Raw genomic sequence first — 24,101 nt, 5'->3', positions numbered from 1 at the left:
AGGAAATGTACTCTTTCTACTCGTTAGATCCATACAGTCTTTTTCAAAATAAACTTACAATGTCTGTAAAATCCCTCGAATTTATGTTTATTTCCTTGTGAAACACAAGCATGTGGTTAGGCTTAGAAAAAACACCAGGCTTGACTCGACATTCAGGAAGCGCACAGCGGCCTCCCAGGTGAAAGTCCAGGGTTAGTTGGATCCATGCACCACCGTACAGTGGCGGATCATACTGCTGTGAAAGGTGCTTTTGTGCGTCTTTGTCTGAAGCTGAAATCACTGACCAATCAACAATATTTGACAAGTTTGAAATGAGAACGGGCTGGCAAGACCACAGCAGATGGCAGTGACAAAACATATCACCAATGTAACCATTCAGAGCATGTTCAAACTGTCAATTTACGTCCACTGAAGTATTTGTCTTTGCCACTGACAGGCTCAGATTATTATTCAAAGTGTCTGACAATTTAAGGAAAGTATCCCATTTAAATAAACAGTAATTTTATCATCATAAAACACACAATTTGTTTGAAGTCGAAAACCCGCTGTCTTGGTTTGTCTTTCCACTGTTCTAACAATCACCAACTCTGGCTTTTTTTTTTCTTAAACAACCTTAATTCACTCAGATGGATATGAAAATATGCTTATTCTATACAAGCAAATACGGATTTTTATTTAAATGGAGTCTGGTGGAATTGGTGATGGCCATTTTAGAGCTGTTTCTGAAAAAAAGGGAAAAAAAAGGATATTACACTTTAATTAAAAGGTTTTTCTCTGTAGGGATCCTTTCAATAATGTTGTCAGACACTCAGAATAACAATGTGAGCCTGTCAGTGACAAAAACAAACACTTTTAGTGGATGTTTTGGATGCTGTGACCATGCCTCAAGTGTGGTTACATTGCAGGTTGTTTCACTTATAATAACTGCAGCGCTCTCACTCAGTAGACCGAACTAAGTGTTTTTTGTGCCTAAGCTCATGTTAACCACAGCATTGTCAGTATCAGAACAAATGCAACATATATGTGGTTTGCAGAAATGTACAATTCTGACATCCCCTCTGACAATTGGGTTGTAAGTCAGCTTTCCTGAAAATGGGAAACCAATGGCTTTATTCAACTGAATTCATATTTTTGGGGGGGAATGGATTTGGCATGCTGGTGGCTGTCTTCCTGAATAACTTATTGCCCGGACTTTGAAAGAGAACCCAGAGGACCATTTCACAAAAGGCTTATAGTGCTGCAAACATAATTTCAAAGTAAAAGAGAGTAGCAAACCAGGGCTAAGGTGATGCTGATTAGAATGACATAGCCCGAGGCACCTGTCAAAGTTAAGGCAGTCTCGGCAATTCTTGTGGCCCCATCACTCTTGAACACTTCTTATGATTTCAGAGGTGACCATAACGAGAGAAAATATGAAAATTAACTTCCTGTTTCTAAAGTCTTAATCGAATGTGTCTAATGTAAAACTGGTTCGTCTTTGTGGCAGCAGGAATATGTTAATTGAGAGTTTTAGAAAATGTCATATTCAAGAATACATGTGGGGCACATTTTTGATATGAGTGACATTTAAAGAAAGGCTTTCTGATTTGAGTGACATCACAGTAAAAAAAAGGTGTGTTAAAATAGTGCTGCAGTCATTCACACAGTGGCATATGCCTACTCTATAACATCCAGATATCACTCTGCCAAGTAAAAATGGTCACTTCATCTCAGGTGAAATCTTCCCTGACACATGAAACCACATTTGCCTGTCTGCATGATAGATAATCCTTAATGAGACAAATGATTGCAGCCAATTTGAACCAGAAGAGTGACTTCAACCTGCCCGATCAGCTCCATTACACGGCAATTCATAAAGTTCAAATGAGTCGTTATGGGTTTTAAATTAATGTTGTTCCAACAGAATTTATTTCATGTGTTTATCTGCAGCTGTTAAAGTTGTTTGGATTTGGTGGAGTAATAGTGCACAATGACAAGTCCTGCTGAATGAGTCTTGATTTAATGCAACATGTAATGGAGTGTAAAGCAAAAATAAACTGAGCTGAAGAACATTTGCAGAGCAGAAAGTCAGACCTCTTTTTGTTGGCTGCTCAAAAAACTGGTGAGAAAAGCAAAACCGTTGATTAAATATTTTCTGATTTTAAATGCAGTGTGTAAGATTTAGATAGTTTAAGTGGCTTCTAGCAGTGAAGATCGCCAACATGTTTTCATCCTAAGACGTCACATATTGCTGCTTTGTACTACTACTGCTTTTTGACTACCACATCTACATATTACGCTTACGTATCTTTGCAGATCCATTAACCAAGCCTCCCATCCTATTCTGCCTGGCGGTGTATCAAACAGACACGAAAGGTAGCTTTTGGTGTCGGGACCTTATGCCGAAATCACTGTAAAAGCGGCGGTATTTGACAGCTTTGAAATGAAAACGGGCTGGGATTGCAGATTGCAACCTGCTGAAACTTTAACCTTTTTCTTCAGTATCCATAATTCAGGCAGTTTTTACCAGGAGCCGAATTATCTCCAGAGGTATCCTCCTCCCCAAAAGAAACGAACCATGTGATTAAAATCATTAAAAGCACTGAAAGGAAGCAGTTCGACATTACAAATCAGTGTTTCTTCTATGCTGTTCAGCACATTGCAGATGGGCCATTAGCCTAGCACTTAATAATGTTTGCTCATCTCTTAAGATCCTGACATTTGGGAGGTTTTTTATCAGGAGCCGAATTATAAGCAGAAGGTTCTTCCCCTCCAAAACAAATGGACCAGGTAATTTAAAACAATATAAAACAGAATAAAACAGTTCTCAATTAAAAAAAAAAAAAAAAAAATCTTTGTTTTTAATGATGCTGCTCTTTTCGGAGGTAACTACTGTGGCTGACGCAAAAACACTAATTGCCCCATCTGGAGCCAGGACTCTGTAGAAAAAGACGGCTCATCTCAGATAACGAAAACACAATGATTGTTATTTTCAGATGATAAAAGAAAACAAACGTTTTATATTACATTCCATTTCTGCCAATATATCCTCCTAAATCCTACACACTGGACCTTTAATGTGGCATGTAATGGAGTGTAAAGCAAAAATAAACAGAGCTGAAAAAAAAAACATTTACACAGAACAAAGTTAGACCTCTTTTGTTGCAAAATGAGGTCAAAAAATTCAAAACATTTATGGAATATTTTCTGATTATTTAACAGTTGGTGGTTTGATAAAGTGCACATGTTAAGCTAAATACTTTATTTATGTATTTGTGTTCCTGTTGTTGTATCACAGGCATATAGAAGCATAAGGATCTTTAAAACCCGTTTTTTACAAGGAAAAAAAATCCAGCAGAAATAAATCGGCTTAATGGACAGAATTAGAGTGGTCTGAATCCAGGGTGGGATTAAGGAAAATTGTGTGAAATAAAAGAGCGAGTGATCAGGAATGACTGTGCGTCTGTCTGAAGGGCGGGAGGAGAGAGGGAGGGAGATAGAGAGAGAGGGAGGGAGGGAGGGAGAGAGAGAGAGGTGACTGAGGAACACATTTTCATCCAAACCTCTCCGTTTTTTCCAGAGCCAATCTCTGCTCCGCGGCTCAGCGCAGCTCCCTATTGTTTAAACTGGGAGGAAAACAAAATAACACTCCGCTTGTTCTGTAATCGCAGCCTTTGAGTCATTTGTGTTATTTTTTTTTATTTTTTGGAGATCTGATGCTCGATTTTCGCCGCTCTGAATGCTGTATTCACTGTCAACTTCTCCCGATTTTCTCCACTTAAGACTTGAGCTGCATCATGAATAGTTTGGGGGCACCTTTCAATCGCATACCTCTGGAATGGTGGGGATTACACAGCCGAAACCCGGAGAGCATGTAAACGCAAATGGAGTTTGGGATTTATTGCAAAATAAGGGAAAGATGACCGTCTTCTCGTTGTGCTTGCTCTTGTGCGCGGATCTACTGGATTTAGCCGTCGGTAAGTCTGACCCTGTCATATCATTTTCACGCAAGCAGCAGCGGCAGCAGCCCCTCTTTTTGCGATCCATGCGTAGGGTCCAACAATTACTGTCAATGAGTTGAGTGATTCGTATGTGACTGTAAAAGTGGCCATTAACAGGACAGCCGGATGGAGGCGATCGGTGCCACCTCATGCCAACTTTCCCCCCTCCGTGCCAATCAAGTCGTGGAAATGAATGAATAATGGTGGGATTCAGTTCGGGGGGTTGCACAATGCGTGGTGTCGGGGTGTGCTCAAAGGGAATGCAAGAAGAGGGTTAGCAGGAGGCCTCGTTATGTATTAAGTCTTAATTCATCTGCATTGACTATCACGACCAGCATGCATGACAGCATCTACTTCTAAAGCAACTAAAGCACGCCGAAGCGCACGCACTGCTCGGCGTTGTGGTCATCGTTTATTTTTGCTCATCACATAGCGCCTGTGCTCAACAGATATTAAAGTTGTTGCCTTGAAAAACATTGAAGTGATTTTTTAATTTTTTTTGAACGCAGATTTGTGGTTTCAGCACGCGCTTGCTCCGCACAGCGGTGGCATCAGTGTCGCGTGTTTTCTCTCCATCCTCCGCTGATGCGTTTGGTTGTTGGAGGATGAAAACAACATTGATCTGTTCCCATGAATTAGATCCGAAATAATACATGTAGAATATACCATAAAGAATTATCGGGCTGCATGATTGTCTTTTTTTCTTATTTGGGGGTGGTGAAGGGATGCTGCATTTCAGTGTTACCCAAATGTTTGCAACAGATAAGGACCCAGTGCCTTGAATAAGCATGTTTTCACACTGTTGACACATTCCTCACATATGGTCCCTGTGGCATTTTGCAGAGGCACTTTGTTTTCTGCACTGTGTCATACATCAAGAGCTTGCATTACAAGACTGCACTGCAAGCACTTGATTCCCTCACTGAGGAATATAGAAAGTAAAGGGCTCCTTTTTCATAGTGCTGCTGGAGTTGCAGGCTCCCACTCGGTGCACTGGTGCTAACGTTGTGCTGTGTGAAGGACTTCAGAAGAGAGTTCACTCCTGGCTACAACATCAGAGCAGCACGCCGTTACAAACTAACCTGTTAACCTGCAGCTGTTAGCCGAGGATTTTGTTGTTTTGAAGTGTTTTTGACCTTCGCTGACCCTTATAGGAAATCATTATGCCAGCTGGGCTTAACATAATGTTAAGTGATAAAATGCCTCCGGGTATGCCCTGCTGGGATGATGCTAAACTACACACAAGGCCTTGTGCAAAGTATTTAGGACTTACTCAATAATGCAGTCGTGCTGGTTTGAAGTGTTCACAATAGCTTGGATTGCTATGGTGTGATTACATTGCACAGTTGAGCGGCTGTGAGATTTTTCCATGCAGGAGTTTACATTGATTGCCATGTAAACAAACAGGGAGAGGTAGAATTTAAGCGATCAATTGGCAGGATTTGAGTCGTAGTGACTTTCGGTCAGGCCGCTGGGCTGTTGTTGGCTTTTGTTGTCACTACTGTTTTAACAAAATAGATTTACACCAGGAGTTCACCTTTGTTGTCTGTTGCCCCCACCCCCCCCCCCCCCCACACCCCCAAGCTGTATTCTTTCTAGTCTTCTGCGTAACACTTTGGATTCAGCATACAATTTATTTCTGTGTGTCTTTTTAACAAGATCAAGGTTTCTTTATTTCAATGTGTGTCTTAAGATAGATTTTGTTCCCTAAAGAGGGGCCCTGTGGTCACTGAATGCACTCTCATCTCTATCTTAAAATGTCTACATTTTTATTTTCTCCAACAGTTTCTTTCATGTGAGCAAAATATTTTAAGACACGATGCATACAGCATCTCATTTTCGAATGAAACTCTTTTATCCTCTCTGTTTAGTTGCACCAACTCTGTCTGCCAGATGTGCTCGTCCTTGAGAAACTTGGGCACAGCTCACATACAGCTGTTACGAGCTAGCCTCAGCTAGTGACTTCCGTAGTTCAGGTTCATGTCTGGCTGTGAAGATTGTCACAGAGTCACTGTTCCAAGTGCAGGGTTCATATTCAGTGGCTGGTACTTTTACACATTTTTTTGCATGCTGATTTTGATATACTGTATACGTGTCTGCACAGTCTTGTCTTTCCACAGGCTTGCAATGTGAAAGAAAAACATCATAAAATCTTTAGTATATTACATATTTTGACCTATGGGTGATAATGATTTGCATCTGTCTTTTTTCTGAAGCATTGGCATTTTTTTAAATCCATGTTCACAACATGTAGGCGTGTCTGCAGCCTTCAGTGCACATGTTCAGCTACATCTCATTGACTTTTGCAAACATCAGTGCAGACATGCCATTATGCGAATCGATCTCACCAGAGTGCTTACTCCGTAGGTCAAACATTCATAGAAATCAGATTGAATCCAACAGAGTTGAGCAGCACAGGCTTCTGAATTGACAACTTCACACTCTAAACTTGAGAATTTTGGGGAAATGGGCTTAATCGCTTTCTTGCCAAGAGTTAAATGAGCAGGTCACAGCTCTCATATCTCTCTGGTAAATATACAGACATTGGAAACTAAGCCTAGCTTAGCATACAGACTGGATGAAGGGGGAAACACGCAGTGTCTGAAGGTAGCAAAATCCACCTTAGCTTGATAATTTCTTACAAAAAACAGAGTGGAAAAACTTACACGAGTTTTTGCTGATTGACACAACAAGACTTTAGGAAGTTAGACTACAGCTTTTAGCCAAGAAATATTCTGACACATAACTTCCAATAAAAAGTCTTGTTATTTTATTTTTTGTCTTTTTGTACAGATTAAACATAAGAGATATAGCATGTTAATGAGTGAGCATCGGAGGTGCTGTTTGGCTGTTTTTGCAGCCCTCTCATAGAGCTGTTTCCAGTCTTAACTCCAAGCTAAGCTAACTGTCTGCTGGCTGTCGAACATTTCCCAACAGTAAGAACTTCTGTGTTAAACTTGGAAAGCACAACCAGGTCAAAGCGAGTATGGGAATAGCTTGAGGTTGCTGTAGTGTGTCACATGTCACAGAGGATAAAAGCTGTGGATTTTGTTTGCAGTTGTTCAGTGCAGACTTATTGCCGTAGGTATTTTAAAAACTCCCTGCATTGTTTAAAATGAAATGATCCTCCTTGAAAACACTGATCTAAAATTGCAATAACAACATAAACATAACCTACGAGGACCAACTCAGTGTGGATGGAGCTTGTTGTCTGCCAGCCTGCATACTCACCAGAAACATCACACATTAACAGCTTTACAGGAAATTACAGAGACAAGTGATTGTTGAAAAGCAAAAAGAAAGAATCAAATGTACAATATCAGTGACAGCTCTTCCTAGAGGGGACATAGGGTGCTGCCCGGTCCTCCACCCCCTCCTTTTATTGACCTCCAAAATATTCCAACATTAGGGAATTGATGGAGTGGAGTTTAGGCTGTATGGAGACAGCGTTTCCCACAGAAAGTGACTATAAGTGTAGCGGGGTCCGTGAATGCAGAGCAGGTGGAGCTCGCCATGAGTTTTCTCCCTTTTTTTCCTCAGCAGCAGTATGTGACCCACAGTTTTGATAATTGATCCGTTGATCCGTTCAGAGCTGATCAGATCAGATTGATGGATGAGAGGAGCAGCTGCTGTAAGTGAATGCAAACTTTTAAGACCCAGAAAAATGAACAGTTAAGTTTCACGTTCAATGCACCTGACGTTCTTCTGCTCCATCTGTGCCCAGAGTAAGCTTTGCACTCTGAGAGGTGCAATGCATAGCTAGACGGTATATACTTATGTTTCCACAGTGCGTTTAATGAGCGGTCCAGCTCCAAACACAGAAAATCTATTTGTTGTGACAGATGTTTTAACTGTGGCGGGGTGCCACAAATAAATGAACATGCTGAAGCCCTGTGGAGAGCATTAAAGAAGATAAAAAGGCCAAAGCAAATCGGGTGCAGTGCACAAAAAAAAGGGAGAGAAAGAGAAAACAAGAAATTTGCAAAATTACCGTATTCTTTCATTGTTGGTTCTTTATTATTAGTGTTTGTTAGCTAAGCTGTTTATTTGCAATGATTTCTCATTAGCTCTTGATCTTGTTTGTAATAAATGCAATAAATCTAAAAGTTAGAAGCCCTACGAGACTCTCTGAGGCAAATTGAGATTTGTGATAATGGGCTTTATAAATTAAAATGGAATTAAATTGAGTTATTATTTTTAATAATAATATTTTACAGTGTCACTACTGTATATTACTTCAACTGTATATTAACCATTAAATTCATTTCCGTATTTCACCGCAGATTGTAGGGCTTACAGTGTAATATGAGCTCCGAAAAGCATCAAGAATTATGGTGTTTCACTGTATTTTTGAAAAACTGTGCATTACTATTCAAATTTGGTCATAATTTTTATAGTAATTTGTTATACATGTCACTAAATTAAACATTTTACCTTTCACGCTTGATGATGGCGGTGAACTGATGTCTTGATACTAAAGCATGCTATAAATGTGTGAGGCAGATGATCTATTGGTTCAGCTTCATCTCGACTAACTAATAAGAATTGCTGCTCTGAGATCACTTACTGCCGTTCAGGAGCTAGTTTATAGTTCACAGTTAAGTTTTGATTTATGACTTCTTGTTGGGGAGAAATTAATATACCCAACATCCAAGAATTTAATTGGGCTGAAATTGTTTTTCTTCTGGGTTTCTGTTTGAGATGTTCTGCTTTTCTCTGCAGTCCCATTTTTGAAATTGGTGGATATGAGTGGTGCATGTTTTTAAAGCTTTTTAGGTTAAGGATTTTTTTTTGTCCTTGCAGACTTCACCTCCACCTCCCTCCAAAAAAAGGAAAAAAAAAATCTTTTTAATAAGTTGGCACAAGGTGGTTTTACTGTCTGTATTACAATGCCATTTAGGGAAGAACAGACTTGCTTCACAGGGCTTCAGAGATCCCTCGAAGAGATTAAGAACTACAGATAGGAGTGTTCAGAACTGAATTGAAATTATATCAAATTGCAGCTTTTTGACGCTCTTTCTCTGGCAAGTGCAGTTGGCTTTCCACTCATATTCATCCTCTGGCCTGGACCATTTTCTCAGATCAGTCTTACCTAATAGAAATCAAAGTATCTCTAATGCTGTATCTCATTTCCCTTTTTTAGAGCAGTCTGTGGATGAAGTCTCTTACACAGTAATGCTAGATATGTTCCTCTGCATAATTTCGACTGAGGATAATGCATTTCTTGAAAGCCTCATGAATAATATCCCTCCTTGTTTACTCTCACAGCAAGTGACAATTTGCTGTCCACTGCAATCAATTATGCGTCTTTCCTCAGATGCTCATATTTATATATCTAGTTTTAATGTTTTTCCAAATTGGTGCTGCAGCGAATAAAAATCGCACATTTTTATTTTTATGCTGCCTCAGTATGTCCGAGGATAAATGCAAATGGGAACTGCTTTAGGTTTCAGGTTTGAACAGCTGCGTGTAGGTTCAAAGAGCAATGCAGTTAAGTACAAGGCGCTCTGATTTTATGTAGATCAGGAAATGGGACTCTTGTCTTTTGCTACCAGTAGAGTCTGATAGGAATAACGTAGGGATAAGGAGTTGAATAATCTATGTTCGTAGACTCATGTTCATCAGGGATACCGAGCATTATGGAAATCAGACTTGACCCTTTGAAATGTGGAGTGGTATTACTTTTATTGTGCTGCTTTCGGATGCCTTTCACATGAATTCAAACCTTTGAACCCAGAGCAAATTTTGTGCCATTTCTTAAATAATAAAAAGTAGAAACATCGGAGAAAAGGCAATGAGCAACTTGGTGAGAAACATGCCATGAAATGCAAGATATTAGTAGATTTAGAAAGTTTTTTTTTTTTTTAAATAAGGAAAGTGTCAAGGAAAAAAAAGCTATAAAAAGCTATAGTTATAATGATCATTATTACATATTTTAACTTATGTTACAGAATTATTATATAATTTTAAGCACTCCTTCCAGGTAATTTCCCTTTTTTTTTCTTCTTTTTTATTTTTTTTAAACTAATTTATATGTAATTTTCTTGTACTTTTTTACTAATTGCTCTCTAATGTGGGGTTAATTCTTCTTTCATCGCTCATTGCCTTCTTTCAGGTTTCAAAGGATTAAACAGCTCCATCCATGTGGCTGTTTGACTAAAAAAATAGTCAATATAGACACATACATGACATCACAGCTACAGGTGGCTGGCTGTGAAATTATAGAGTGGCAATCAGCTGAACACGACATGACATGCCTGCAATGCACACTCACTGTAGCCTTTATGCTTGAGGTTTAAGACATTGTGTTTTCTTTCAGCGAGAGTTTATTTTAAACCCTTCTGTTTCACTGCTGATATGAAACATCTAAGAAAATATCTCGCCTCATGCCGCAGTACTGTAGGCTGGCTTGTAGATTGTGGATCATGGCACTGTTGACAGATTTAACAGGCACTGGATCTCTGTTAGATCTGATGGTTTCTGGTGCGCTGTGGCTGTCGGTGGGGCTCGACTCACAGGAAGTGAGAAGAGATATTGGGCTGGAAAATGGGTTGTGGTTATGCCACTATCTAACAATCACCAGGCTTTGCATGAGCACTGCAGCTTTCAGCAGTTATATAAAATGATTATACTCAGATTAGAAGCAGTGCTCATTGTTTTGCTCCGCTATTGTTTGCTTTGCCAGTCATTTTGACTGTTAAAGTACATTTCTATATGCATTTTTTTCTTCCTAGAGGACCTGCTTACAGTATGTGTTCTTTTTGGCTTGAGTATATTTCCACTAGAGATCACTGCAAAAGTACAATGCAGCTTTTTGATTTATTTATTGATTCGCTGCTCACGACTCATCTCTGGACTATTTTTGTTTCCTCGACGCATGGGCGTATTACAAAACAATGGGCCCCCTGGGTATAAATGTGCAAAAGGACCCACCACCTCTCCCACACAGGGGAAGACACACAGACTTTTTAGTGGTTTTGCGTCTCTTTGTTGTCATTATGCATTTTTCTGTAGTCATTTGGGTCTCTTTAAAGTAACTTAAGTCTCTTTGAGGTAATTTCATTTTTTGGGTAATTTTTTGATCATTTTGTACCCTCTTGTGGTTGCTTAGTGTCCCTTTGTGGTCTCTTTTGTCGTTTTTTGGTCATTTTGTATCTTCTTGTGGTTGCTTTGTGTCGCTTTGTGGTAATGTTATGTCTTTTTTGGTCATTTTATGGCACTTTTTAGTTGTTTTGTGTCTCTTTGTTTTTGTCAGGTGTCTCTTTGTAGTTATTTTGGTCTTTGAGGTGATTTTTTGTTTTTTTGCCATTTTGTGCGACTTTGTAGTAATTTTGTGTCTCCATGTTGATGTTCTGTCGCTTTTTGAGGTTGTTTTGTATCCCTGTGGTTGTTTTATGTCTTTTTGTAGTTTTTTGTTTCTAAGAGGTCATTTTAAGTCTCTTCTGGGTTTTTTGTGTTACTTGTATTTGTTTTATGTCTCAGTGTGGTTGTTTTGTGTTTCTTTATAATCATGTCTTGTCCCCCTGTGGTTGTTCTGTGTGTCTTCGCGTTAGTTTTTCCCCTTTTTGTAGTTCTTTATTTTCTCTTTTAAGTCTCTTTGCATCTCTTTGAGGTCTTTCATGTCTCTTTGTGGACATTTTGAGTCTTTTCTTGCTCAGTCTGTGTTAATTTGAGTGACATTTAGCAAGTGAAGGCCAGGCGAGGCCCTGACACTTTGGGCCCCTGGACTTCTGCCTGGTAGGCAGAAATGCCTATGATCAATACTTAGACGCAACATAGGCTCAATACAGTACTGTTGAGAGTATAATTATTTCGCATCATCTTCTGCAGCTGATAGGATCTCATTTGTCTTAAAACTCTATTTTGTATTCTGCTGATATCTGTGATGCGACAGTGATTTCAAACAATGAGGTGTTTGGATTTTGCAGAAAAAATGACATTCATTTCTTTCAGGTGGTAACTTCATCAAAAATAAAAGAATGCAGCTTGCTTGTACTCACTGACATGCAACAAAAAACTGTCTCTGGTTGACCTCTTCCACTAGCTCAGAGTACTTTTACTAAAATCAGGTCATCAGCACCACACAAAGGTTGTTGGGCTGCATCTAAGAGCTCCACAAAGGAGGGGAAAAAGGTCTGTGACTTTTCCCATACAGCAGTTACTGTATACCAAATGTGCGGGTAGCAACTGTCCCCTCCTGTGATCACCTTCAATTAAAGTATAATTTTTGTTTTGCTCACCTTTTAGTCTGGATCTTTTGTAACTTGAAATCCCATTTAATGTGATGAAAGAGCCATATTAAAACTTGAAACAGGTAGGTGACCCAGAAATGACAGCTTTTGTTGAAGAGCCTCAGCCAGCTTTGTGTATGTGGACCACTGTGCTGAAAATGAAATGGCTTTTACGGCAAAATATCTAAATGACCTGAAAAGGTCTTTATGGCGTCATGCAGTTGCTGCAGGACATCAGTGAATATTTAAAGATTATCTGTTTGTTGTAGTCAAACTCACAGGATGCGCACTCTGTGTATAAGCCTGCCATTGGCTGCCTATTTCTGATCAAATTCTCCTCCCCTTCTACTACCTCCTGACACTATAAAACCGCGCTGCATCCTGAGCTTAGCACTGTCCAGGATGACTGTGATTGACTTAAATAAATACAAACAACCCAGAGTGTTTTTTTCCATCCTATGGAATTATGACGGGTTCAGCCAGACCTTTCTCCAGTAAAAAAATTAAAATGTGTATTTTAGATCACAATGACGGAGTTGGAAGGAATCATGATGCCTTCAGGACGAAAGGATGCAGTAAACTCCCCATTGTCGCGTCTGAGGGTGCACCCTTTTTCCCCTGATAATGCTAAACTTTAAACAAGGAATACATGTTGAAATCTGCAGGAGAGCTAGCTAACAGCTCACGGAGGTTCCTCTGAGTTACAGTTCGATATGTCCAATTCAGGAAATATGAGTATTAGGCAAAGGTACATTATATCGTTCTCATGATATATTCAATATAATCTTGTAACATGTAGGACAATTTGTTGATGTTTTTACAGCAATATGCCATACATATTAGAGAGGGGAATATGATATAATATATATATAGTAAAATAGCTTTTGAAGTAGCTTTTGAATGTTTTCCATATGAAAGGTTATATTAAGGTTGCACAGCTTAATTACTTTAAAACAGTCTGGGGTTTTTTTATTATGAAGATTTCTTCTTTTTCTTGCACAAAATATATAATAAATAACAACAAAAGTAAAATAAACGTTAATATAAAAACATCAGTATCTGTTAAAATTGTTATTTTAAACACTGGTAGAATTTCAAAATCAGTGCATCCCTAATAAAACTGTAAGGCTTCACAGGAGGAGAAAGAGAGGGATTTGATATAGCCTGCACACATTAAAAAAAGAAAAAAAACAGAACACAAATACACAGGATTAAATTCACAACATCTTTAAAGAGTCAGTTCAGTCAAATCACAAAAAGAGGAAAATGTGAAAAAACTTTTAAAATTTAGTTCTGAGAGTAGAAATGACTAATTATCGTGACTAACCAGCACATCGTTTCCTAACATCCACATAATAATGAAAAAAGCACCACAAACAAATTCACCTCCATTAATGTGACGATGTAAAAGTCTCAGTTGTCGGGATCTCAAACGGTAAACTTTGATTTTTAACCTTTTTATTTACGAGAATCACATTGTGCTAATTCACACAGCGAGCCTGAATAAACTTGTTATGCTATTATTTAACAAAACTCAGACACTCCAGCTACAAATTTTCCAGCAGCGGGCCTGGAACAGTTTTGCACCTCTCAACCGTGCATGCATTTGCTTTCCACATTGAGGCGCCAGTGTTGATCTTGAAAGAAATTCTGGCTTTTAGTTTTCTTCAAAGGCATTCATCCCAATAGCGTGACACCCTGAAATGTCTGAGACGGTGATAAGCCACATGTGAGAGAATAACATATTCCAAGCATTAGCATACATGCCAACTATCTGCTTTTCAGGTAAATGTGTGGAACCAAATCATCTCTTTGACATTTTAGGCGAGCTAAAGTGTGGCGTTTGCAGTCAACCGCTTATTGGAAATCCATTAACATATTTTATTAACGGCTGGCATCTTCAGCTATGGGGTTTGAATCCAGGATAACTTGTTCCCTGATTGCCTCGGGCCCCAAAGGGGTCGACGACAGGGCGTACGTCGCCTGCAACGCAAATAATGCAACACAATCTGTAACCATCGTGACATCTGTCTTCCCCCACTGCTGCCACGACAACAGCCTCTTACATCGAATGTAGTAAAAGGGAGAGTGGGGGAGAAAAAAAAGAAACACTTTCCTTTTGCCTATATGACTGAATTACATTTGCGTTCTCCAGCAGTGATACGCCAAATGATCAAATGATAAAGCCTGTGATTAGCAGAGACAAGTAAAGGCTCGGGGCAAGGAAGTTCAAACAGCAGAGTAACTTCCCTTTCTACCCCTGAAGTCCCTCATACGCAGATGTAGGCTTGCTTGCTGATGTCTTTGGCTTGCGTGGGAGTTTGAAGCAACTCTGATTCCCTCAGCAGCTGGTGGTTTGCAGAGATAGAAAAAAAAGAGCAGAGAAGCTTTGCTCAGTAAGGTCTCCCAAGATGGGCTGCATAGAGAAAAGTAAAATATTCCTGTTTGTGATTGCGTGTATTGTCAAACAGTGTCATGTGCTCCCTTTGCAGAAATGTTATCTTATATATTTTTTGATATCAGAATTTCTGAAATTAGCAGCTGGAATAAGCAGGGATTTCATGACAAGCTTTATCAGCAGCTTTACTGTATTCTCCCTCACTGTTTCCTACATGCTAATGTGGATTATGCGATTTTGCTTATCGTGTTCAAACATGGCTGCTGAGTAATAACAATTGCTCTGCCACTGTGTCCCAACATTAGCCTCCTTATTAAAGACTTTGAGAAGTGCCTTGTATACTATACATGACACTTATCTCTGCATTCATGGTTCATCACAGGGGGCTTAAGCTTCCAGGACTAACGCCGCCGCTGCTGCTGTGCACAGATGATTTTTCATACACAGACGTTCTGATTCTTTTGCAGTTTGCTGTCCTTTTGCTAGCGACGAGCATTTTTGGTTTTTTTTCCACGACCTGAGCAAAAGGAATTAGTCATTGTTGCTGTGACCTCAGTTTGAAAAGATAAAACGCCGGCTGTCCTTGTGTTTTTCTGTGTTAGCATACAGTACATACAGTGCATCAAGGTTACGTTACAAAGAAACATGGAGGGGTCAGCATAACTCGCATTAGCAGTAAAATATACTGTACTGAACCTGAGATAAGCCTGGAGCTACAGCATTGTAAATGAAGGAACACTAAATAACACTGAATGAATATGGCCATATTATGCCATTATATTTTGCAAGTAACCTTTTGTAACATAACTCTTCATCTATGTAGAATATATGATCAATCCTCTTAATAACATCTGATATCAATACATGCAATATATATTTTCTATCCAGTGCTGGACCTATATATATATTGTACCCCAGGCAAGCTTGAATATACTTTATTTCAAACATTAAAATTAATGAAATAAATAAAATGAACTACTATGTATCTGTTAAAAAAAATAGAAGCAAACCTTTTGTCTAGTCCTACCACTTTTCTATTCTAACCTACGCAGTCAGTCTCATGAACCATCTCCCCGTGTCCATCCCCATCACAAAAACACTGTGTTCATACTCTTCATATATACATATATAACCAACACTGCCCAAAAAAATTATTATTTGTCACAATTATTATTATTATTATTATTATTATTATCACAAGAGTTCATGAGAAATCAAAGCAAATAAACGCCATATGCCTTTTTTTCTTTTTTCAATGCACCAAAGATGGCTTTTGCCTTTTTATTTTCTCTTTTCTCATTGCACAAATAATCCACCAACACCTGCTAACATCTGGATTTTTTGAATAGGAAAGGTTACAGTCTGCATTTACTTCTGGGTCAAATGACTCTGCAGCAGTTACAGGTATTTAACAGCTCTGGCTATGATGGAAATACAACATCCGTGCGGACATGCTCATTTTTTGCTCCTTTGCCAGCACAAGACAATAACAGGTGGCCAAAAAATTCCATCCATCTCCGTCAAAGCAGCACTCAAACGTTGTTCCAAATTTAGTTGCCACTACTACAGACGTACCATTAGTTTTAGCTCTTTGGGACTTTGGGATACATTTTCTCTTATGTTTGACTTATGAAAATTAAAAAAAAATAAAATAAAATTAGGAAGAAAAAAATAAAAAGTATGAGTAAAAAAAAGGATGTTTTATGAAAGATTACCCCCCCCCCCCCCCTAAATTTATTAAATTAATTAATCTAAATTTATGTGACATCACAGGTCCTTCTAAGCCAGTCAGAAAAAAAAATTAAAATTTTCTTTTGGAGTATCAATAGGCACATATAGATGAGGTACTGCTATGTATATAATACTAATTGTTATTATCCTCTACACAAAACCACAAAAAAACTTTCACTGCTTTGCCTTTTTGGTTGAGTCTTTGTTTTTCTTTATGTCTACGCTTATTCAAAGCCATCTCCTAGGCAGTGAATGCAGCATCGCAAAGGGTTTCTTGAAAAATCCAGATTAAGCGTGAAGAAGGGATGGGGGAGGAGGGGAGGGCGGGGGAGGGGGGGGGGGTGCTCTAATCTGCACATTGACGTCACTCTGGAGGGCTGAAGCTGTGCAGATGGGAGTAAGGGAGGATTGTGTGAGCTATGCTTCTTATGACAACAGATTATTTCCTTTTATGCATGCTGACTTCCTCCATATGAGCCACAGAGAGACTTTCTTCCCTCGGGACAGCATCCGCACATTTTCCATCACCAAAAAAAAAAAAAAAAAAAAATCATAAAGACGTCAATCTCCAGTCACAGGACTCAGTGAAGTTTCGCAGACAGAGTCAGTCTATGATAGGACAAGTCGCTGTGTTCATCCTGTAACATCTGTCATTTACGATAACATTTATCAGCAAACCTTTGATCCACCGCAGAACTTGTCTTGCAAGTTCAGAGAATTAATCTCCTGAGCACGTGACATGAATTATACAATAATAGAAACCGCTGTTGCATATGGATCATAGCCTGCATTAGATTATTTTACTTCATGATGGGGCTTAATATTGCGAGGGTGCTTCATCTTCTGGGGTGATTACACTTAACTTTTTGCTGCTTGCTGCTCCACTCTGAATTTTTATATAAAGCATAGATGATCTCATTTATTCTTGCCCAATAAAACTGTCAGCATTAATTTTTTCACTCTGAAAGGTAGTGTGGCTCATGCCTTTTACCTGGTAACACCAATACAGCACAATGTTCTCAGCACAGTGAGGTGAAATACTGTGAGGCAGCAGCTGTGAAGCTTCCTCACTGTTGGTTGCTTGTAGTGCTGCTTTGCCTGGAGGAATTAACCTGTAGTAAAGAAGTATATAATGTCGGTTGATGGTGAGATTGTGTCGTCTTCTGAGTGCGATCTCTTGAGGCATGCAAGCATGAAGTTCCAAGCTGTTCCCACTTACAAACAGTGGTGCTTAACCTTAACACAGTTATCTTTGCAGACTGCAGCACTCATTGTACAAGGTTATCCGCCATCCTTGTCTTTTCTTGAAGCCATTAGTCAGTATGTAAAACTTTGTGGAAATCTTTACTCTCAGTTATGTTTTTCTCAAAGAGGCAGTTGACCTCTCAATTATTTTTTTTCTCTTACATGCAGTGCTATTTCTCAATATAAATTGCTGTAGTGTGAGTGTTGGAAATATCGGCCGTAGAGATGTTCGCCTTCTTTCGAAATATAACGGAACTAGATGGCACTGGTTATCCACAGACCTTGTTGTGAGCAATTTCATGGGGGAACTATTTTCCATCTACCAAACTACACCCGCCAACCATATCACTGAGCAGTACACACCCGTAAGAGGCTCCTATTCATGACAGCGTGAGATATAAACATTAACGGCCGAGCTGTAACGTTAACTTTCTCACTGCTTGTCGGTGTAGTTCGCTAGACAGAAAATGGTTCCTATATAAAACTGAGTTCTCTTTCCAGAAATCCTGACCCAGTTACTCAATATAATCCACAGACTATGATGTGAGCAGTTTTATGTGGGAACTCTTTTTGTTCTACAAAACTTCACCAACTTCATTGATGTACGGAAGGTAACGTGCATCATATATCACCACTGAGCTAACTTACATTACAGCTCAGCAGAAGAAGACGCCATTGATGTTAATAACTTGCAGTGTCACAAACATGAACTTTTCGTCTATGATTAGATGCACACTTCCCTCTGTGCAATGGTATGGTTTGCTGCTCACGATAATGATTTCAATGGATTTTTGCCACTTTGAGCACCACAAACTGAGTGCCATCAAGTTCGACTATACGAGAGAAGGCAGACACCTCTACACCCAATATCGCCAACACGACAATCTAGATTGAAAAATGTATTTTGAGGTGAACTTTCCCTTTAAAGGTTATTACTCTGTCAGCCTGGATAGCTTTGTAGGTTAAATGTGATGCAGCTGTATGTCAAACTTGTGTGTTTGCTTAAGTGCGACTGCTGGTAGGGAGCAAGCTCTTGTGGTCCTCTTTATGTTGAGCCATAATCATCAGCCAGTACAAGTCTCACAATTTGTTGCTCCATCAAAAAATTAACATCAGATTTTACTGTGCGTGTACCATTGCGGGCCATAGATTTAGAGACCATCTGCTGCGTCACTTTTTAACCTTGTGCAGAGGTTTTACAGGCTGTGCCAGAGCTCACAAATTGTAACCCCAAATGTGTCAAATTAGCACTAAACTGTTGAAACATTAGCATTACAGCTTATTGTTGCACTGGAGAACAAAGGCGAGACGAGGCAGAGGCGTATGAGTAGATGAAGGCAGGGTGCTTTAGTATTATTTTAAGGGAACGGTGCTTGAATTAAGTTTTCTTGAACATATTGTCAGCAGAATTAGTCTGACTGATGGTGAATGTCCGTATCAATAGATGTCGTGTGGTATGTTACTCAGCTTTCATTCATTTGTTCAGAACCTCCTGAGAGGGTGCAATTAGCATCTTAGCATTTCTAGCTCCATTTATTTATCTTGTCTTGAAAGAGTTTTATCTTTTTAATTATTGGAAAATATTACTCAAACAGTTTATCTGACAGATGTCCAATTCTCTGCAAGACAGTAAGTGCCCGTAAGATACTCTGCCATCCAGCAGAGCATGTATACAGAGTGGAGTAGGACGAATTTCCTCTCCTCGCTAACAGAGCCGTTTGTTCCCCCCGTTCCTCTGCTCTGGGCTGCTCTGCTCAATATCACTCCGCGCTCCACTTGAATCACTGACCCCTTGCTCAGTTTCTTTTTGCAAGTACTTTGTAAACTCTATTGTCGATTATTGATACACAGATGTATTTTTAGGTTGGGCATGCTTCGAGCTCATAGATTTAGCAATACTGGGGCATATAGAGTGGTGCAGGAGTCCAGAAATCCGTAAATCAGTTAGCATTGTAGCACTCCTGGTTCCCTTGTCTCAAAGTCAATGTCAAGGTTCAAAACTGTTCCCTAATACAGAAATAGTGCACTATATAGTGTGCCATTTCGTAGTAGTCTTCGAATTTCCAGCAGTTAATTTCATCCACTATATAGTGCACTAGAAAACATACAATGTATATCGGGTACATACAATGTACCCTACATATTAAACCTGGATACCACAATGCAATGTGGTGGTGTATTTCTGGAGAAAGAAAATTGCAGTGTAGTGTCCGAAATCTCGTTCAGTTATTCCCTATATAGTTCACTACTTAATACACACTGCATAGAGAATAGTGAGTTCGTGAATGGTTTCAAATACAGCTAATGGATTTTCTGGTTGTCTGTGGTTAACACAAGTTTAAAAGACTTTCACATTTTGTTCTACGACACAAAACACATAAGTAAATACTCATAAATTTTGGAATCTTGTGCATGTTTTAAAAAAGGCTGTTGCTAACAAGTGGGTAAATGAGACTACAGAGGGTCATCATGCCAAACACAACTTTACAGCCTTATTGTGGTGACAACAGTGAGTTGTGGTGTAGTTTGTTTATAGCCTAACAGTAGCTTTTTACCTCTTGCAGTTGCATTTACACTTTAAAATTATAAATGTTCACAAATGTTTGCAAATTTAGAGCAAATTTTCTACAATAATCCTACAAAAATCCCATTGGTTTTTTGATGAGGGAACCAAGGCAATGCTAACTAACACGTAAGTTTACAAAAAACCCCGTCATCCCTGCAACACTTTATTGGAGCGGCATTGAGCAGCAAATAAGGAGATGCTTTAATTTTTTAACAAATCTTCTTTATGCTCCATCCAAAATCTACCGCTCCACTACCCACAGATGTATTTTGATTTCTAATTTATAACATTTGAATCATTCAGATTATTTAACCACATGCTAAAAAGCCAAATTTATTTATATACCCCAATAACACAACAATATCTTATACTATAAACTAGCCTTTTGACTTTTTATTTTTTGTTCTCTAGATCCCATTATCAGAGCATCTGTCAGTATGATTTCTAGGCTTTGACAGCACATTAGACATCACCTCCATTTTCCTCAGAATAGGATCAAGTTGTCAAAATTTTATGTGAACTCTTTATGACACCTCTCATTGAAAAAAGTCACATACTTGGAAAAAATAATGTATGCACTCAATTGTATCAGTCTTCTACAAAAAATCACCATGCCCAGCTGTTAAAATGACTTTCCACTAGTTTTACAGCTGCTGTTGATGCTTTTACAGTGTTGACAGTCCCTCAGCACAATGTAGGTTATGTTATAGTAACAGTGTAAACGTACCAATGGCACTCTTACTGTAACTTCAATTATATTGAAGGGGTCAACTTACTTTAGGGTAGTTCTGACTTTGGTAGCATTTAAGGTGTGAAGTCTCCCTGCTTATGTGTAATTTGCAAGATGAACATTATTGAGTTTATTTCTCATTGATCCAAGCTTTAATATTCAAGCTTTATTTACACTGTTACATACCCAGACAGTAATTTACGTTAATTATTATCTATCTGTTTTGTATCAGCTTATAAACATATTTTTTTACCACGGCATGGTGTCAAAAAACAACAAAACAGATACTGAGATTTTGGTTTCAGAGAGTATCACTCTGGAGACATCTTTCATAAAAAGCTGTGAAATCCCAGTGTTTTTTATAATGTGGATAAAAGTGCTATGAATCATGTAATCTTGCATCCCTCGTGCTGATTGTCCTTAGACAACAGGTGGCCGAGCCCAGCAGGCTCCTCTGTGTTATTACACCTCTCACGAGGTTCAGATTCTATCCAGACTGTAATGAAAGTGATGAATATGAGGTGGGAATAGGGAAAAGGAACGCTTGCGCAAAAATCTTTGGCTCTGACGCAGCAGACTAAAGTCAGCCCTCGGCCATGGATCAAGTTGGTGCTGAAACACCCTCACTGGATTGTACTTAATCAAACTTAGAGAGCAGCATGGGGAAGTGATGTTAATAGGGAAAGGGAGTAGGCGGAAAATGGCCCGGAGAGCTTTAAGTGTGTAATAAGTAGATTGGCAGAAGGGGGAACTCTTTCCGAGCTTTCGTCATGAACTTAAACCACAGTCTTTTGATTAAATCACGGTTTTTGATGACCAAAACACAAACAAACAAACTAAATCCTTGCTGTACAGTGATCCACAGGATCCAGATTGGTGCAGATCAAGACAATCTTAACAGATACTTGTTGGCTCTTTAAAGCCTGATCTGTTTTGTGAATAAATGACCTGAAAATAGCTTTTTTGACCTCATACATTGGTGTGCTGTCCAGATGGAGGGCAGGCAGCTGGGAACAAAGACTACCCACGCTGCACAAATGCATATAATTTATGTTGTTTACGTCTGTTTCTATAAATCAAATTTGGACAAAAAGGGCCCCTTCAAATCTCAAACATAGTTGGATGTAAAAAGGAAAAAAGTCATTGAGAGACAGCAGCAGATGTGGATCAAAACCTCCATCCTCTATCTGGAGGAGCGAAGTCAACTTATTTCAAGCATAAATGTTTAAGTGTTGTCTTAAATATGTCTCAAGTTGGATGCAATTACAGTGTGCTTTCACAACCCCTCCATGTTTTTAGGCACAATCCAAATTTTTCACAGCATTTTACCAAACCTTTGGGAATGGTTGACCTGGCATAAAAGACAGTTATACTCAAGCACATTTACGCACGCGACCAAAAACAAGATGGCGGTCATTTCAGCCAGTGACCCATCCGCACACTATTTAACATAGGCTACGTAACATTAGGAGGTCTGGAGGGCAAGGTAATTTAATGACAATCTTTTTTTTTTAAAACCAGGCCCAACCCGGCTAGCTACGAGAGCCAACCTCTGTAAACATGTGCATTAATAACCTGAACCGCAAACAGCTATATGGAGCTGAATGTTGGTAGTAACCACTGGCTGTTGGCTATATTGCGTGTGATTTATAGTAAATATCACAAAATAAAACGTGTGTTACAAGTACGAATGACAGAAAGACAGCAAATAATCACCCATCTTTTAAGTGGTTATGTCTTAAGCCTGTGATCGTAAGCACACAGCTTAAATTACTTTATGTAACACAAAGATGACTCTTGGTTTCACACAGAACTTAGGTAGATTACGCGAGTTTCATAATATTACATTAAAAGAACACTGACTTTTCTCCTGGTTGAAAGTCTTGTTTTGTTTGACGCATCCACCTCTCCTCTCTTCAGCCCCCCATGGGCTTTTAGCGTCAAGCACTGCTGCGAATGAGTTGCACTAGAGTCAGCTGAAAGCACAGGATGAGATAGTTACGTGAATCAGTATTTGACGACCCGGTAGTGAGAATGGGTTGGAAATAGGACTGCTATTTCTGGGATGTTTTGCAGGTGCAAAGTGTTGCTGATGGTTGAAGATTATTTTTCAATCCCATAGTGAAAAAAAGGCTGTCCACACCCTTCTGTTCCCATAAATATTACCAAAACACCACAGGAAACTACGTGATGCAGGTATACTTTAGCTGTGTGGCTGTTTTATACATGGAAACAAAAACATAGCTGTGAGTCTGAATTGGTAATGGATGGTGTTGTTGCTCTCAAAACCCCAACTGCATTAGCAACACCAATTCTGATTTAGCTGCTGGCCCTTAAGTGTACAGTTGCCCTCACTTTGTTTCACTATGTATAAATGAAGTTATCTTGTCAAACCTGCATAATATTTTTACAGCATGTATTAAATGTTGGTTATGCACCTGTTTGGAAAAAGCAACGGCGAAGTCGAATTGAATTGCTTTCCTGTCATTTCAGCAGTTTGATTTACGCACCCACTCAGCTGCTCAGTTTCCTCATGTGGCTGCCTCTTCCAAGGGGAGTTGAATGTAAGAGAAAGCTCACATTAGTCCTCGTCACAGCTGACTGAACATTGGGCTACATTCTGCAGGATAGTGAGACCTCCATCATGTCATAGTAACACTCGAGGATAGAAAACGCCAGGATGCAGTCAGATTGTAGATTCAATAGGGTGTATTATCAGTTTTGTTTGCCATTTCATCTAATCCCTGTTTTCTATGCAAACCTGACTGAATATGTATGCCCAGCCTCGAATCTGCACGGTATCTGTGTGAAAATGAGAAATATTCATTGCACTTTGACTTCACTGAAATTCAGTGGAATGTCCTTGATATCAGATGTTAGACATCTGATGCCACAACAACAAAACAGATGTTATGTAATTAAAAGTAACCCCGTGTTGCATTTTTTTATTTCTTTATTTAAAAGCATAGAGGGCAATGCTGTATATGTTGGACAGTCGAGCATGAATCACTGGCAGATTACTGACTGACACTCTCTCTGTCATTTGCTTTGAGGGAAGGAGCAAAGGTCAGTTTTTTTTTTTTATTCCTACAACAACATCACGTTGGAGAGAAAATGCAAAAAACATAAGCATTAGCCATTAGCAGTTTTAGAATATTTAAATTATTTCCTGCTGGCATGACAGATTCAACGAGATTTTGAGTTGACTGTTTTTTTTTAT

At 39.1% G+C, this 24,101-nt stretch overlaps 1 protein-coding gene across 2 annotated transcripts in view; it reads left to right on the top strand.

The window, feature by feature from the left end:
- Positions 1 to 3,539: 3,539 nt before the first annotated feature.
- Positions 3,540 to 24,101, top strand: part of igsf21a (immunoglobin superfamily, member 21a) — a 262,796-nt gene continuing 242,234 nt past the window's right edge. For both annotated transcript variants that reach the window (XM_042497548.1, XM_042497540.1), the window contains exon 1: positions 3,540 to 3,956. In XM_042497548.1, coding sequence (XP_042353482.1) covers positions 3,818 to 3,956 — 139 coding nt within the window. In that variant the 5' untranslated portion in view covers positions 3,540 to 3,817. The remainder of the gene's footprint in view (positions 3,957 to 24,101) is intronic.

The sequence above is a fragment of the Plectropomus leopardus genome, chromosome 2 (assembly GCF_008729295.1).
Source record: "Plectropomus leopardus isolate mb chromosome 2, YSFRI_Pleo_2.0, whole genome shotgun sequence".
NCBI lineage: Eukaryota > Metazoa > Chordata > Actinopteri > Perciformes > Serranidae > Plectropomus > Plectropomus leopardus.
Note: the sequence above shows the minus strand (reverse complement) of the source record. Positions and strands in the feature narration are given on the sequence as shown.